At 38.6% G+C, this 18883-nt stretch overlaps 2 protein-coding genes across 2 annotated transcripts in view; both read right to left on the bottom strand.

Moving 5' to 3' along the window:
- Nucleotides 1-2184: 2184 nt before the first annotated feature.
- LOC114219372 (olfactory receptor 52B2-like) lies at nucleotides 2185-3142 on the bottom strand. The gene is given in 3 exon segments (XM_028116935.1): nucleotides 2185-2489; nucleotides 2492-2869; nucleotides 2872-3142. Coding segments are annotated over 3 exon segments (954 nt in total).
- Nucleotides 3143-12837: 9695 nt separating this feature from the next.
- Nucleotides 12838-18883, bottom strand: part of FHIP1B (FHF complex subunit HOOK interacting protein 1B) — a 59510-nt gene continuing 53464 nt past the window's right edge. Inside the window, exons 15-16 of the mRNA XM_088017767.1 lie at nucleotides 15131-15172; nucleotides 12838-12857 (exon numbers count right to left, since the gene is read on the bottom strand). Coding sequence (XP_087873893.1) covers nucleotides 12853-12857; nucleotides 15131-15172 — 47 coding nt within the window. The 3' untranslated portion in view covers nucleotides 12838-12852. The remainder of the gene's footprint in view (nucleotides 12858-15130; nucleotides 15173-18883) is intronic.

Genomic DNA, 18883 nt, shown 5'->3' with positions numbered 1-18883 from the left:
GGTTATTTTAGAAATGTACATTGATGTGTTATCAAAAAAATGATACAAATATCTATGGTCACATTACTGTGGGATATGCTGCAAACTCTAGCCTTCCCTTGGACAGCCATGTGCACAACCCACAGAGTGTCAGCATTTTTCACTTATTTGACCATGGAACTTTTTTATAAAACATTTATTATGATATCTGCTATTTCTGCAGAATATTCTATGGAAAGCACTTCTATAAGTAATGAAGATTACTTGAAAGTATTTGACAGAAACTCTGCCTTTTAGAATGTTTAACTTTGAGTTAATTTATAGTTTAGGTTACAGTGTAAAAGACTGAAAGCAATGAAATCAATTAAGAAGCTAATGCATTATCTGAGGTGAAAGATGATAACAGACATAAGTAATTAGTAGAGCAACATTAAAAAGAAAATTAACAATACCAAGAACTTAGCATTAATGAAATATTTCCCAGATACTATGAGCCAAGGATTGTATTAGGTACTATACATATGGCTTATTTCATTTCATCTTCTCAAATAGTATATATATGGTTTATTTCATGTAATCTTCTCAACAACCCTATGAGGTATTATTGCTATCCCCATTTTACAGATGAAAAAAAATGAGAACTAAAAATATTAAATATGTTTCACACATTCACACAGCTAGAAAGTAATAGGGATAGGGCCTTAATCCTGACAGGACTGCAAATATTATCCACATAATTATTTAGTGGTACAATCAATATTGGTAATAATCATTAACTTCTTGAGGAACAGGACAGAGAGGAAGAAATTGAGAAACTCCCCAGGGTTTCCAGCTCAGTGAAGTTGATGGGATCATCATAATCTTGTTCCTAAGAAAAGGAATGGAACAGTGAAAAAAGCTAGCCTGAATGGGAGCTCTCTCTCTTGGAGAAGAAATCCAGTTGATAAGTATATTTATGCATCTAAAACTCAAAAACAGAGTTCTAGGATGGAGAGAGGGACGTTGGACTCATTTGTGTCAATGGTGGTTGAAGAAATGAGTGTATATGATCTCTTTTGAAAAAGTATGAAAAAAATGAGGGGCAAGACTTTAAACTCCAAGAGACTACTCCAAAGTTGCTAACCTGGCCAGGAACAATGTGCTATAATTCCTAACACTGAGAAGGGTCAGAGGCCAGGTTAGAAGAGAAAATCAAGAGTGCCCTGTTTCTTCCTACTCTAGTCTATTCCTTGGTCCCTGTGTTACAGCAAAGGTGTAAGAAGTAAGAAGCTCTGCAATCTACAGCTTATTTACCTCCCTGACGCCAAACTGTCTTTGTGAGGAGCTGGTTTACTCATCACTGGTTTGTGGATTAATTTAGCTGACCATTTGAGTGCATAATAGAAATGCATGTTCTAACATCAGGAGGTGATTGTGCTCTCATTCAGTTTTCGAACACTTATTATGTGCCAGGCATTTTATAATGCACTGGAGTACAAATATGAATGACACACACTCTTCTGATTTCAAGGAGTTTACAGTCAATTAGGGGTCAAATAAATAAACAACCCATTACAATTCACTACATACATTTTGAGATTTATACAAGATGCAATCAATATACAAATATAGGAGCCTTGTATTGCTTGGAAAAGTCAGGAAAGAGTTTTCAGGGAAGGTAGTTCTTTATCTGAAATTTGAAGAATGAACAGTTTTCCAGATGGCTGAAGGTAATGCATGACTTTTTCAAAAACATCTGCCATTGTAAAAGTGAGGAGAGAGCTACTTGAGTCTGCACAAAGGATCAAAGCACATTTAGAGATTAAAAAAAAAAAACCTGGAACCCCTTCAGATGTTAAATATAAAATTATTTTCATCCATGTGCTTATAACCCACTTCATGTTATGTTCAGTTCTCTGTGTTTCTGGAGCACGTCTGGTCTACTGAAGATACCGAATGTTCACATCACAGGCATGTAACAGTTATTATCTCTGAGTTTTGGGGAAAGGATATGAGAAGAGAAGAAGATAAAGCTAACAAAGAAACAGGAGAAGGAGGCAAAGATGAAAAGCTGGAAGAGGAAAAAAGAAAAGTTGGAGGGGATGACGACAACAGAGAAGGAAGAGAAAGAGGAAGAGAAGTAAAAGCCCTCTCAGTCCAGAAAATCTCTGTATTTCACGCCTAGTTTCCTTGATAAAGCTTGGAGTGCAAATTCATGGGGAGCCATTAGCCCAGAGGGGAAGCACAGCACCAAGTCTTGATGTCAAAGAACCTGTGGGCTACACCCTCCTGGATCTGCTTAGCCTTCACACTATAGACAATGGGGTTGAGTATTGGTGGCACCACCACATAAAGATTGGCCAGCAGGATATGGACATGTCGAGGAATGTTACGTCCAAAGTGGTGGGTCAATAATGTGAAGAAGGATGGAACACAAAACATGAGGATGACACAGAGGTGGGAGCCACAAGTGCTGAGAGCCTTGCGCCAGGCATCTTGGGAGGGCAAACGAAACACTGCTCGGAGGATCAGTAAGACACAGCAATGAGGATCACGTCCAAGATGACCATGACAATGGGCACTGAGAAACCATACCAGATGTTAATGGTGATGTCAGCACAAGCCAAGCGGGCCACTCCAATATGATCACAGTAGGAATGGGGGACGATGTTGGTCCGGCAGAAGGGCAGCCGCTTCAATAAGATCACTGGGAAGATGATGCAGAAGCTTCGGGTGACAATGGCCAGAGCAATTCTTCCCACAACACACCATGTTAGCACTGTTGTATAATGCAAGGGGGCACAGATGGCCACAAAGCGGTCAAAGGCCATGGCTAATAGGATGGCTGACTCCCCCACAAACATCACATGGACAAAGAAAATTTGGGTGACACAGGCATCAAAGGCAATATGGCATGGAGCCAAAAGATGGTTAGAGCTTTGGGTACAGTAGTGGTAGACAGCAGGATGTCTGTGATGGCCAGCATAGAGAGGAAAAAGTACATGGGCTCATGAAGATTATGTTTTGTGATGATGACCACTATCAGGATGGTGTTCCCCAGGACAGCAGTGATATACATGAGGCAGAGGGGTATTGATAGCCAAATGTGGTAAGCCTCCCACCCAGGGATGACCAGTAGAACAAAAACTACAGGATGGAAGATGGTAAGGTTGGTGTGAGTCATGATGCACTTTAGGGTCCTCTCTAGAATAACTCAGAAGCTGAAGAGTCTGTTGAAAGTGACAGGAACAGAAAGGACCCCTGAGTCTGTGCGGAGATCATAAAAGATAGCATCAGGTTCTGAACTGTGGGACTCTCCAGGCAAGTTCTCCCAGGGAATGCTCATTTGGGTGTAAGAATGACTTCTGACCCACGGTGCCTCATTAGCATGTAGAGCTTCTATGCCAATCGTGCTTCAAGAACTAACAGAGGCTTCCCCTGCCTCCAGTTACCCTATTCCCAAAGTCTGGCCCCACTACAGTTTCCTGACCTCATTCCACCATTTCCACGCAAGTGGCATTTGCACCCTCACCTGTTGTATATTTCTCCCTCCCCCCAAGATTTTGCTCCTTCTCTGTTTACTTAAATTTCCCTTCCCTTCCACTTCTACTTACACAAATTTTAACTTTAAATTACCTCCTTAAAATATACCAATTTGTAGTGGCCTATGTTCATAACAATGTGTCTCCTTCCTGAAGACCTATTAGATCAACTATGTTCTAACTTGATTATGTTTAATCACATTAAATTTATCTGGCTATTACTCTGAACATTTCACATGATACTAGCCTAATATCCTGGCACTTGTGGCTTCCTCTTCATGAAAATAGAGCACCAAGCAGATATCCAGAAGGAGCCTAAGGTACGTATTTCTCCCCTCTGGCCCAAATTCACATCTTCCCTAAAGACAGCAAGGAATGGAGCAACCAATGAAATTGCGAGGGACCATATTCACTGCCTGCTCCTGTGACTTCTCATGTTCCTCCCCAATGGTTCCATAAATGTGTGTCTAGTCTAGATCTCCTTATCCTTACGAGTCCCCCCAGGAAAACTATTCTGAGTACAAGGAATCAATACACTTCCCTGTGGCTCCATTAATATAGCCCTCCTCCTGCCCCACTTGTTTCTTACCCTCAAAAAGATTCAGATCTCCCTTCCGCTAAGAAGGGTTAAACAAAGTCCTCTCTCCTTAGCTTTGCCCAATACTCGGGTAAGATTGGTTTCCTGCTGAATCTCTGGACCACCTGTTAGCTATTAGGACTAGAGAAAGGATGATTAAAACTCTGGAAGGGAACATGGAGAAAAGGGACCATAAGGAGAATAAGAATCAGGAGTATAAAGTTACCAAATAAATACTAGATGGATCTATTGATAATCAGAGGGGATCAAGGAGGAAAGCACCCAAAGGAATGAAAGCCACAATTTATGAGTCTATTCCCCCTGCCCCTATGCAGATGCACTTGCTCAGAGCATGATGGGCTGTGTGGAGGGAGCGATGGGACTACAGGTGGGTACAGAAAAGGGAATAGGGCCAAATTCAGAGAAGTATGGTCCCCAGGTGAGCTAATAATACAACATCTTCCAAGGCAGTATATTTTAAATATTCATTCAACTTCTATTTAGGGGAGAGGCTGAGCTTTGCTGGGACAAGCACAGAGAAAGGCCACTGGTAGCATTACTCTGCCTCTATTCTAAAGCACAGGCCCCAAATTTATATAAATAAAAACCCCACCAAAAAACAAATTCTTTTTCCTTAGAAGAAAATTTACAGAAAATTTTCCTCATCACTTCTCCCAACCCCATTGGTTATTAATGCATCCCTTCTCAATAAAAGATACTTGATATAAGTCCTCATTAAAACACCTCTGGCTCTCTGCTGTAATTCTAATGATGTTTTAAAACCTCAACGGTGACACAGCAAAGGCAGGGCAGGGAGAAGGGCAGCGAGACCTGGATGATTGTAATTGAAGTTCCAGAAAGGAGGTTACTGTGCGTGAAGAAGGACTTTCATTTCATTCAATGGCTTCTGAGGGCCCCATCTCAGCCGCGCTGAGGGTTCTCAGCAGGAGAGTTCTAGGCTCATTTAGGAAGAGGGATGAGAAGAGAGGAAAGTCACAGGCACAAAGAGGCTCATCCAAAGTCTCACAGAAAGTACCTCCCAGAACCCTAAGAGAATATCTAGATGAGTGAGAAAAAAAGATTCAGAATGGTGGAGAAGGGGCAGGGAACCATACTAAGTGGGAAGGAACAGGTGTAGTTGGTGAGGACACCGAGTTCTAGGGCCAGACTTCCTGTGTTAATTTCCCAGTTCTTCCCTGACTAGCTGCATGATCTTGGGCAAGTTACTTTACTCCTGCTACACCTCCATCTTTTCATTTGTAACATGTGGGTAACAATGAATTGCATGAGATAATCAGGAGGATTAAATGAGTTAGTTCAGATAAACTACTCCAAAGACTAGGTTATTAGTCTTGTTATTATTATTTATAACTCTCTTTGGCTGTCATCCCATAGTTTTTTTCAATAGACAAAACACCTTAATGAATATTCAGCAACACTAAAGTCTATTCTTCATCCAAATCTGACCAAAGGAAATTCTTTTCCCAGAAAAAAGAAGAGTGAAAGGGATGAGAAAAGTGCCTAAGGAGGGAAAAACAGCCTGAGAACAGATCTCTCCAAAGGACCTGGTGTCTCAGAACCAAGACCCGAGGGCTGGGTAGTGCACCAAGCAGGTCCACCACTGATAGACTTAGCTTGGGTCACAGCTAGCTGGCAGGATCCCCTTGAGTGCTTTGAAAAACACCCATCTGTCTCAGCAGAAACAGAGACTGTCTCCATCATTTATAGAATGCCGGGGGGCAGGGCGGATTGATGGGAGTCAGCTTCAGCTCTAGAACCAAGGAGAGCCAGGAGTGAGCATTCAGGGGGAAGATTCAATCCAGGCTAAGGAGAAATGGAGCCTTTTCTTTCCTGCCACCCCTGAGCAGACTTTACTGTCTCCTTTTCCCCCCAGTGTCTTCTTTTCTTCCTGCAAGTCCCAACCAACTCTATTTTTTGGTTATGCCCCTTCTCTCTTTAGGGGGTTAGGCAAAAAAGCCTTCTATGTCTTCTTGCAGTCTTAACATTGGAAGACTCTCCTGACATCAGAACAACATGTTAAAATGCACACTCACAAACCACATTAGGTACAATTGTTAGATAACTATAGAGGAGTTGAGTGCATTACTTTTTGGCCTAGTTGTATTATGCAGATATTTATTTATTTAAACAAGTAGTAATTTTATTTTGCCATTTTCTTTGTACATAGGTTTCAGATCTCAAGTGTTTTTTACCACTCAGTTTCTTTAAAAGGTACAGGATCTCCACACTGAAGCCATGTCCCTAATGGATAAAACAGCCTGCCCCTCACCCCATGTTATAAGGGTGGCCTCTCTTTGCAGCACAATATATTGGAAAGATTAGTTATGAGATGTGTCACAAGGAATTATTTTCAATACATAAGGTACAAAAAGCTGTGAATGTTTATCTTTTTAATAAATCAGAGCAAATGCAGATTTATATCTCTAATAACCTCACTCTTGCTCACAGGCACTTAAAACCAGCATGTAAAATGTTTTCATAATCTAAAGCCAGTGTTATCTATACTGTGAAGGTACCGATATGCCCTTAATTCACTGACATAGTAACTCAGGTTTTTTTTAAGATTTATTTATTTATCTGAGAGAGCGAGAATGAGAGAGAGAGAGTACATGAGAGGGGGGAGGGCCAGAGGGAGAAGCAGGCTCCTCGCCGAGCAGGGAGCCTGATGCAGGACTTGATCCCGGGACTCCGGGATCATGACCTGAGCCGAAGGCAGTTGCTTAACCAACTGAGCCACCCAGGTGCCAGTAACTCAGGTTTTTAATAAATAAACATCTCAAGAAAAATTTACACCTACCCATTTGTTTCACTCCTAATAAGCATTTTGAAGATTTTGTAAAACTCCAAGTAAGCATATGGTGGTGTATCATGTATAAATATCATCCACCATATTCTTATGTTGTGATGGCAAAAACATAGAGAACCCAGCTCCAAGGCACAATCTCTTGTCCAAGTCTCTATACCTGTTCTGCAAAGTACAGGACAGGAGACTGACTAAGGACTTTCCTGGCTTATACACACCTGACACCCAGATTACCAAGAGAAGTTTCCTCAAGAGTCCTCCTCAGTTTGGGACTGGGAGTTCACAGCACTAAGCACAAAGTCTGACACGTCACAGGTACTTAGGAAATATTTGAACAAATGAACCATGGAATTAGTGAATTACTCTTTCACCCATAGCTTTGCCTGTTTCACCAACATCCTGATCAAAATCTGAGCCATTTTCATGAATAGCCCCCACTGATAAACCCTGTCTTGGCACAGTCTGATTCTGACTGCCCTCAAACATTTATCAGGGGCACCTGACTGGCTCAGTGGGTAGAACATGTGACCTGACTTCAGGGTTGTGAGTTCAAGCCCTATATTGGGTGTAGAGCCTACTTAAAAAATTTATCAAGAAAAGTCTCTTCCCCACATTCTCCGGTGCTTTTACTGGCCGTATTCTGCGTTCCCATTCCCAACCAGTGCCATCTCCTACTCCAGCTGACACTTCCCCCTGGGCCCACCCTCCCCATCCTGTATTCTGCCAGGCTGCAATCCCTCTCTCATCCTTTGTCTCATTCCCACATCTCTACTCCCTCTCTCCCAGCTCTAGTCTCTGTCCTTCACAGACACTCCTAAATACACAAACACTCACACTCACACTCCTACCAATCCTTCCCCCTCCCACCCTTGATGCTCTTAAACTCACCTACGATATCACAGTAGCTGCTGAAGGACTGAGAATGTGGTAAAGCAGAGCTCAAAACATTGCTTATTCTGAGAGAAGAGGAATGAGAAGAAAAGAGAAAGCTGGAGACTGATCATGTTGGCATGAGGGAGTGTCACTATTCCTGCTCTGTTCAGGGTGCTTATATTTAGACTGAGAAGACACATGCTTCCTTCTTCTGGAGGCAGGTGTCAGAGTCACCCCTGGGACCATTAAGCATGGGGTCAATGAACCAAAGAAGAAAAGAAAATTCTTCCCCTAATGCCAACAGGGAGCGTTAACTCTAGGGATAATTAGTAACTCCAGACAAAATGCACAGAAAGTATTTGAAGACATAGCATAAGAGCAGTGACAGAAATCTCAGCAATAAAATAATAACATAATAATATAATAACAGTTAACATCTGGTGAGCCCTTACTACATCCCTGTCACTGTGTTAGGGCTAAACATTAATTATCTCATTTAATTCTCAGAGCAATCCAATACTATAAGGACTATTATTATATACATTTGGCAGACAAAAAGATAAAGGTTTAGAGAGACCAAGTAGCTGATAAGAAGAGAAAACAAAAGCCCCAGGTGAGACTCAATCTAGAAACTCTGATTAAGAGATTTAAGAGAGGGGTGGCTGGGTGGCCCCGTGGTGAAGCATCCTGCCTTTGGCTCAGGTCATGATCCCGGAGTCCTGGGATGGAGCCCCACATCGGGCTCCCTGCTCCACGGGAAGCCTGCTTCTCCCTCTCCCACTCCTCCTGCTGTGCCCTCTCTCTCTCTCTCCCTCAGTCTCTCTGTCAAATAAAGAAATAAAATCTCTTAGAGATCTAAGAGAGATAATTTTGAAGCAACCCTGCAAGATCAATCACTCAAGGTAAGTTCAAGAAAAGAGACACAGAATAAATTAAAGATTGATTAAAATGTTTATGCCATTAAAAGTAAAATTTATTTTGTGTGACCCCTTAATTAAAGTTGGGAGGAGAGTAATTCTTCCCAACTCATCTTGTAACTTTCGGAGCAAAAAGTTGCTAGGAACCCAATAAGGAAAAAAGAAAATGACATCAACCCAGCAATCCCACTTTCAGGTATTTACCCAAGAGAAATAAATCATAAGTTCACAAAAGCTTTGTACACAAATGTTCATAGCAGCTTATTCATAGTAGCCAAAAACTAGAAACAACCCAAATGCCAACCAACAGAAGAATGGACAAAAAAATTGTGATATATTTATGCAATGGAATCCTGTTCAGCAATTAAAATGAACAAACTACTAAAACATGCATCAACACAAATTAAACTCAAGATCATTATGTTGAGTGAAAGAAGCCAGACACAAAGGCTACATACTGTATGATTCCATTTATAGGAGGTTCTACAACAGACAACAACTAGTCTGTGGTGACATAAATCAGAATGATTGCCTCTGGGGTGGGAGTTAGCAGAGAGTTTCTTTGATGAAAATATTCTACATATGGAGACGTGTGAGTTTCATGTGTGTCCATATTTATCAAAAGAAGGATTTTTGGGGGGGCCTGGGTGGCTCAGTCATTAAGCATCTGCCTTCAGCTCAGGTCAGAATCCCAGGGTGCTGGGTTCCAGCCCGGCATCGGGCTCCCTGCTTGGCAGGAGGCCTGCTTCTCTCTCTCCCACTCCCCCTGCTTGTGTTCTCACTCTCGCTGTGTCTCTCTCTGTCAAATAAATAAATAAAATCTTAAAAAAAAAAAAGGATTTTTTTGAAGCATCAGAAACAATGAACAATAAAAGGAGCAGAAATATGGGTAAATTCTTCTTCTCATGAGTTTTCCATTTCACATGCAATGGTTAAAACAAAAATTATAATCCAGCTGATACTCAAGATAATGATATTCAAAAGTGGGAAGAGCAAAGGGACATCTAAATGGAACTGTTTTTTCTTTCTTTCTTTCTTTCTTTCTTTCTTTCTTTCTTTCTTTCTTTCTTTCTTTCTTTCTTTCTTTCTTTCTTTTTTTCTTTCTTACCACTTTACTAAAAGTGGTAAAAAGTTGATACCAGTGGACTATGATATGAGTCACATATATACATTTTTTTATTTTATTATGTTATGTTAACCACCATACATTACATCATTAGTTTTTGATGTAGTGTCCCATGACTCATTGTTTGCATATAACACCCAGTGCTCCATGCAGTATGTGCCCTCCTTAATACCCATCACCAGGCTAACCCATCCCCCCACCCCCTCCCCTCTAGAACCCTCAGTTTGTTTCTCAGAGTCCATCGTCTCTCATGGTTCGTCTCCCCCTCCGATTTCTCCCCTTCCTTTTACCCTTCCTACTATCTTCTCTTTTTTAACATATAACGTATTATTTGTTTCAGAGGTACAGGTACATACATATATACATTTTAATGAAACAACCACAAAGAAAAGTGTACAAAACCATACACTCAAAACCCTATAAATAAATCAAGAAGGAATCCTAAAAATGTTCAAATAACCCGCAGAAAAGAAAGGAAACAGAAACAGAAGAGACACAGAAGAAACAAACAGAAAACAATAAGATGGCAGACTTAAGCCCTTAACATATTAACAATTACCTTAACTGTAAATGATTTCAATATACCAATTAAAAAACAGAGACTGAATTTTAAAAAAACACAACTCAGGGGTGCCTGGGTAGCTCAGTCATTGGGCATCTGCCTTCGGCTCAGGTCATGATCCTGGGATCCTGGGATGGAGCCCCGCGTCTGGCTCGGCGGGAAGCCTGCTTCTCCCTCTCCCACTCCCCCTGTTGTATTCCTGCTCTTGCTGTCTCTCTCTGTCAAATAAATAAATAAAATCTTTAGGGGCACCTAGGTGGCTCAGTCATTAATCGTCTGCCTTCAGCTCAGGTCATGATCCCAGGGTCCTGGGATCGAGGCCCGCATCAGGCTCCCTGCTCAGCGGGAAGCCTGCTTCTCCCTCTCCCACTCCCCCTGCTTGTGTTCCGTCTCTCACTGTGTTTCTCTCTGTCAAATAAATGAATAAAATCTTTTAAAAAAATTTAAGAAGAAAACACAACTCAACTACATGCTGAAAAATATATATATCATGTAAACATCAAAAAAGTAGGAGTAGAAGTGGACTTCAAACCAAAGAAAATTAATAGTAACAAAGAGACACATTACATAGTGATAAAAGGATCAATTCACCAGGAAGATAAAATGATCCTAAATATGTACACACCAAACAACAGAGCCTCAAAACACTTGAAGCAAAAACAGAAAGAACTGAATGGAAAAATAGACAACTCGCCATTATAATTATAATTTAGAATTTCAACAGCCCTCTCAGTGTTCTATCCCAACAACTGATAGAACTACTAGATAGACTATCAACAAGGAGAAAGGAAATTGACCAACACGATCAGCCAACAGGATCTGATTGAAATATATAGAACACTCCACCCAACAACAATAGAACATATATTTTTTTTTTCAAGCAACCCTGGACATTTATCAAGATAGACCTTACTTATCCTGAGTCATAAAACAAACCTCAGCAAAATTTTTTGAGTCAGATCTCTAATATATTGAGTCAGATGTCTGATATTCATCATTTCAGATATGTATACAATTATACATATATAGTTAGGACAAATGCTTAAAAAAACCAAAGTGTATAGTTTGGTCTCTCTCTATATATATAGCTGACATATAGTAGAAGCATGGAAATATGCATACCAAAATATTAATAATGAGTAAGTTCTTTAAAAGGTGATATTAGGAGTGCTGTTTATTTTTCTTTTTTGTTTATTTCTACATTCTAATTTTTCTACAAAAGTACATGAGTTGTATTATAAAAATTTTGAAGCTTATGGTTTAGAAACATATGTATATTCAACTGAACTTTAGTGTTAATCCAGGCTATTTTTTTTAAGTTCTCTTTAATGTGTGTGGTGAGCCATTTGTTAAGTCAAAGGATGTATGATAGCCTAATAATATTGACGATTGACTTGTTCACATTATTTGAGTTGCTTCCATCACTCAATTGGTTAAGCATCTGCCTTCTGCTCAGATCTCAGCAGGGAGCCTGCTTCTCCTTCTCCCTCTACCCCCCCCCAACTTGTGCATGCAGTCTCTCTCTCTTTCTCTCTCTCAAATAAATAAAATCTTTTTAAAAAATAAAATAAAACAATGCTTTTGGAATGGGTACTTTACCCACTTAATATTGTTATTTATTGTGGAAACTAGAAAATGTTCCCTGGGTCACAAACACGAAAAATATTAAGGATAAAAGTTATAAAATATACTACATTTTGGAGGACTCAATTTTATTTTTTAAGGAAAATGGAACTTGCTGCAGTGCCATTAATATTTTTTTAATTAGCTACGACATAACAACATTATCACATTCAAATACCAAAAAGAAGCATTCTTAAATCATTGGAATTTATTGGTTTACATAAGAAAAAGTAGGGGAGATAAAACAGTATAAATTAGTGATGATTGTACTTTCTTTTGTTAAGATTATGGTGACTCTATTTTCACTTTATTAAAATTTTGTATACTTCTAAGCATTCCCTAAAAAACTTAAAATATACATTTCTAAAATATGGAAAAATTATTAAAAAGTGTGATGTTTAGGGGCTTTGGGGTAGCTCAGTCAGTTAAGCACCTGACTCTTTGTTTTGGCTCAGCTAATGAGTTCAGGGTCCTGAGATAGAGCCCCATGTTGGGCTCCACACTCAGTGGGGAGACTGCTTGGGATTCTCTTTCCTCTCCCTCTGCCCCTCCCACTCATGCTCCTTCTCTCTCTCTATAAAATAAATAAGTAAATCTTAAAAAAAAAAAAGTGTGATGTTCAATTTTATATGTCAATGTGACTGGGCTAAGAGATGCCCAGAGAGTTTCTAAAACATTATTTCTGAGAGCACCTGGGTGGTTCAGTTGGTTAAGCAGCCACCTCTTGATTTCAGCTTTGGTCATGATCTCATGGGTTATGAGATCGAGTCCCACCTAGGGCTCCAAGCTCAGTGCAAAGTCTGCTTGAACCTCTCCCTCTGCTCCTCTCCTTGCTTGTGTGTAAATGGGATCAAACTGAAAGGCAATAACAGAGAAAACAGAAAAATCTCTAAGCAGTTGAAATTAAACAACACACTTCTAAGTACACCATAGGTCAAAGAGGAAGTCATCAAAGAAATTTTTAAAAAACATAGAACTGAATGGAAATGAAAATATAAAATATCAGAATTTGTGGAATATTACTAAAGCGAGGCTGAGAGGGGCTATTTTTGCATTTTTATTCAGATATAATTGACATGTCTACTCTCTTAGCAACATTCAAATATATAATACAGTAGTGTAAACTATAGTCTTCATGCTGTACATTACATCCCCAATACTTATTTATTTTAGAACTGGAAGTTTGTCACTTTTAACCACCTTCACCCATTTCACCCATCCCCTACTCTCCACCTCTGGCAACCACCAATCTGTTCTCTGTACCTATGAGTTCAGTTTTATTGTTTTGTTTTGTTTTCGAATTCCACATATCACTGAGATCATAAGGTATTTGTCTTTCTCTGTCTGACTTATTTCACTTAGCATAATGCCCTCAAGATCCATCCATCCTGTCACAAATGGCAGGATTTCCTTCTTTTTTTTACACTGAATATTATTCCAGTGTGTGCGTATCACATTTTCAATCCATTCATCCACCAACGGATAAGAGGGACTTCTATAGCATCAAATGCTGACATTAAAAAAAAAAAAAAGGAAAGATCTCAAAATCAAGAATCTAAGTTTCTATCTCAAGAAACTAGAGGAGGAAAAGAAAAGTTAACCCAAAGCAAACAGAATGAAGAAAATAACTAAGTTTAGAGCAGAAATTAATTAAATGGAAAATGAGAAAAATAGAGAAAAACCAATGAAATTAAAAGCTGGTTCTTCAAAAACAATCCATAGAATTAATAAATCTCTAGCAAAATTGACAAAGATACGAACTGAAAAATACAAATCACCAGTGTCAGGAATGAAATGGAGAATATGTCACTATAAATTCTATTATTACTACAGATAATAAGGAAGTATTATGAACAACTTTATGCTCATAAATTTGATTATTTAGAAGAAACTGACCAATTCCACCATAACTCTTTTTAAAATTGAATTTTTTTAATCTTTATTTAAATTTTAGTTAGCTAATATGCAGCACTATATTGGTTTCAGGAGTAGAATTCAGTGATTCATCAGTTACATAGAAACCCAGTGCTCAATATATAAGGTGCCTTCCTTAATATCCATCATCCATCTAGCCCAGGAAGGAGAAAAAAAAAAAGAATATAGAGAAACAAACCATAAGAGACTCTTAACAATAGAGAAAATTTATTTTTTCATTAAAAATCTTTTGAAAAAGAAATCTTAAGGCTCAGATGGTTTCACTGCAAATTTCTACCGACTTTAAAGAAGAATTAACACCAATGTTCACAAAATCCTTCCCAGAAAATAAAAAAGGAGAGGACACTTCCCAGCTCATTATAAGGCTGGTTTTACCCTGAATCAAAGACAGATGAAGACAGTGGAGAAAAGAAGACTGCAGATCAGTATCTCTTAAAATTCCTCAACAAAATACCAGCAAATCAAATCCAATAATATATTTTTAAAAATCATACACCACAACCAAGTAACATTTTTTCCAGGTATACAAGGTTAGTGCAACATTCAACCATCATTCAGTATAATTCATCAAACCAAAAGGCTAAAAAAGAAAAATCAAATAATTATATTAACTGAAGCAGGAAAAAGCATTTGGCAAAATTCAGTATCCATTCATGATAAAAACTTTCAGCAACTTAGGATTGAATAGAGGGTAACAGCCTCAAATAAATAAAGGATATCTACAAAAACTGACAACTAACATCATATCAAAGCTAAAAGACTGAATGCTTTCCTTGTAGGTCAGGAACATGGCAAAGATATCTACTCTCACCAATTTTATTCACATCATACTTGAAGTTCCAGCCACTGTAATAAGACCAAAATAACCATCATAATAATAATAACAATAATAATAATGCAGATGGGAAAGGAAGAAATAAAACTGTTCCTATTTGCAGATGGCATTATCGTATACATACAAAATCCCAAGGAATCTGCAAAAATATGTATACTCCTAGAATGAATAAGTGAATTCAACAGTTTTAAAATATCATATCAACACACTGAAATCAATCATATTTCTATATGCTAACAAAAAACATGTGAAAACCAAAATTAAAAACACAATACCATTGAGATGCTAGAATAGGAGATTTCAACCCTCAAACCCCATAGAAACACCAATTTTAACAGCCACCCATAGACGAAAATACCTTTGTGGGAGCTCAGGAATCCAGCTGAAAGGTTCCAGCACCCTGTTGAAGCAAAAGAAAAAGAAAAAGAATAAAGGCATTAAAGAGGGTAAGAATAATAGTTTCACTTTAACTACATCATTCCTTCCCCAAGACAGTATAGCTCAGTGCCAAGAGAGACCCCCTCAGTTCACAATCTTTCCCACAAGAAAAGAGAGAGCTGAAGTCAGCACCCAGTTTCCCCAGCCTTGTAGGACACTGCCCAAGAAGAGGCCCACTTCTGCCTTGCCCCATCAAGAACATAAGGAGATCAGCTTGGATGAATAGTCTGGGGACAGCTATGAGCACAGGAAAGAAAGAGGCTCTTAACCACCAATTCAACAATCTCAGCCAATATTCCTACTAACTGGCTTGCAGTCTCCACCAACAGCCCATCCATGAACCCTGAAGGACACTTCACCTGTGGACTCCCCCACAGTAGCCAGTGTGTGCCCCAGCATTCCATGAGTCCCCCCATAGCCAGCACCCTGCACTCTTCTGCAGATGGTATGTATGAACCTCCACAGATGGCACACAGATATCAGCAGGCAACTAGATTCTCCTGGCATGGAAGAAGGTACACAATACTTCAGGGTACCACCCTAAGAAAAATAAATGGGAGACTCTCAGCACCCAGCCTGGCTTGGCAGGATCAAGAGAAGACACACAATCCTAAGGATTTCTCCTCAACACAGAACAAGAAAAATGGAGCAGACACATCCTTAGAAAGGTCTTAGAGACACTTAGAATCTCTGACTAGGCCAACTGGTGAAGATCCTTCCTGAAGCCTGTCAGCAAAGACTGGAGAAGGTGACTGCTTCTTCAAATATGAAGATAGAAACTCAAGGCTTAGGACAAATTAAATGAAAACACAACATAGCAAAATTTATGGGATGTTCAGTCCTAGGAGGGAATTTTATAGCAATAAACCCTTACATCAAGAAAAAAAAATCTCAACCTAAATTTATACCTCAAAGAACTAGAAAAAGAAGTTCAAAGTTAGCAGAAATAATAAAGATTAGAGCAAAAATTAATGAAATAAAGACCAGAAAAACTATTTTAAAAGATCAACAAAACTTAGGGTTTATTTTTAGAAAAGATGAACAAAACTGACAAACCCTTAGGTACATTAAGAAAAAAAGAGAGAAGACTTAATAATAAAATCAGAAATGAAAGAGGAACCTACAAAATAAGGGGGAAAAGAGGATCTATTACAACTGATGCCACAGAAATACAAAGGGTGACAAATAATTATATGCCAACAAATTGGATAACCTACAAGAAATGGATAAATTCCTAGAAACATTCAACCTACCAAGACTGAATCATGAAGAAATAGAAAATTTGAACAGACCAATGATGAGTAAGGAGGTTGAATCAGTAACAAAAACTTCCCAGCAAAGAAAAGCTCAGGATCAGATAGCTTCACTGGTGAATTCTACCAAACATTTATAGAAGAATACCAATCTTCTCAAACTCTTCCACAAAAATTGAAGAGAAGGGAACACTTCCAACTCATTTACCAGCCCAACATTATCCTGATACCAAAACCACATAAGGACATTATAAGAAAAAAGAAGTACAGGCCAATATCCCTGATGAAGATAGATACCAAAACTCCTTAACAAAATACTAGCAAACCGAATTCAACAGCACATGAAAAGAATGATACACTATGATGAAGTGGGATCTATTCCTGGGATGCAAGGATGTTTCAACACATGCAAAATCAATAAATGTGATAGACCACATGAACAGAATGAAGGATAAAAATCATGATCATCTCAATAGTTGCAGAAAAAGCATTTGACAAAATTCAACATCCATTCATGATTTTTTAAAAATTCAATAAATTACATACAGATGGAATGTATCTCAACATAATAAAGGCCATATATGTTAGGCACAGGTAACATCATACTCAACAGTGAAAAGCTGAAAGTTTTTCCTCTAAGATCAGGAAAAAGACAAAGTGCACATTCTAACCACCTCTAATCAACATAGTACTAGAAATCCTCACTGGAGCAATCATTCAGGAAAAAGAATAAAAGGCATCCAAATCAGAAAGGAAGAAGTAAAATGGCCTGTTTGTAGATGGCATGATATTATAGATAGAAAATTCTAAAGACTCCACCAAAAAAAAAAAAAACCCTGATAAAAATAATAAATGAGGGGGCGCCTGGGTGGCTCAGTTAGTTAAGCGACTGCCTTCGGCTCAGGTCATGATCCTGGAGTCCCGGGATCGAGTCCCACATCGGGCTCCCTGCTCGGCAGGGAGTCTGCTTCTCCCTCTGACCTCCTTCCCTCTCGTGCTCTCTATCTCTCATTCTCTCTCTCTCAAATAAATGAATAAAATCTTTTAAAAAAATCAAAAAATAATAAATGGATTCAGTAAAGTTTCAGGATACAAAATCAACATACAAAAATCAGTTGCATTTTGGGCACCTGAGTGGCTCCGTTGGTTAAGCGACTGCCTTCGGCTCAGGTCATGATCCTGGAGTCCCGGGATTGAGTCCCACATCAGGCTCCTTACTCAGCAGGGAGTCTGCTTCTCCCTCTGACCCTCCCCCCCCATGATCTCTCTCTCTCATTCTCTGTCTCTCAAATAAATAAAATCTTAAAAAAAATCAGTTGCATTTCTATATGCTAACAGTGAACTATCCAGAAAAGAAATTAAGAAAAAAATACTATTTATAGTTGCATCAAAAAGAATTAACTATTTGGGGTGCCTGGATGGCTCGGTCATTAAGTGTGTGCCTTCAGCTCAGGTCATGATCCCAGGGTCCTCGGATGGAGCCCCTCATTGGGCTCCCTGCTTCTGCCTCTTCCACTCCCCCTGCTTGTGTTCCCTCTCTCACTGTCTCTCTCTCTGTCAAATAAATAAATAAAATCTTTAAAAAAAAAGAATTAACTACTTAATAATAAATTTAACTAAGGAGGTAAAAAATCTATACACTAAAAACCATTAAACACTGATTTTAAAAAATTGAAGAAGACACAAATAAATGGAAATATATCCCATCTTCATGGATTGGAAGAATTAATATTTTAAAATATCCATACTATCCAAAGCCATCTACAGAGTCAGTGCAATCCCAATCAAAATTCCAATGGCATTTTTCACAGAAATAGAAAAAACAATTCTAAAATTCATATGGAACCATAAAAGACTATAAAGAGCCAAAGCAATCTTGAGCAAGAACAATGCTGGAGGCATTGCAGTTGTTTCAAATTATATTATAAAGCTATAGTAATAAAACAGTATGGTACTGACATAAAAACAGACACATATACCAATGGAACAGAATAGAGACCCTAGAAATAAACCCATAAATATATACTCAACTAATCTTCCACAAAGATGCCAAAAATCCAAATTGAGAAAAGAACATCAGTGACTGGTATTGGGAAAACTAGTTATCCAGATGCAAAAGAATGAACTTGGACCTTTATCTTACATAATAAACAAAGTCAACTCAATGTAGATTAAAGATTTAAATGTAAGACTGGAAACCACAAGCTACTAGAAGAAAACATAGGGGAAAATCTCCTTGATATTGGTCTTAGCAATGACTTTTTGTATATGACACCAAAAACAGTCAACAAATGCAAAAATTAATAAATTGGATTACATCAAACTAAAAAGCTTCTGAACAGCAAACAATCAAAACAATGAAAAAGCAATCTATGGAATGGGAGAAAATATTTGCAAACCATATAGTTGATGAAAGGTTA

This window comes from Eumetopias jubatus, unplaced genomic scaffold, assembly GCF_037043125.1.
Source record: "Eumetopias jubatus isolate StellerSeaLion01/CBP00866 unplaced genomic scaffold, mEumJub1_p1.0 scaffold_13, whole genome shotgun sequence".
In the NCBI taxonomy this organism is placed as follows: domain Eukaryota; kingdom Metazoa; phylum Chordata; class Mammalia; order Carnivora; family Otariidae; genus Eumetopias; species Eumetopias jubatus.
This window is presented reverse-complemented; position numbering and strand designations above follow the sequence as displayed.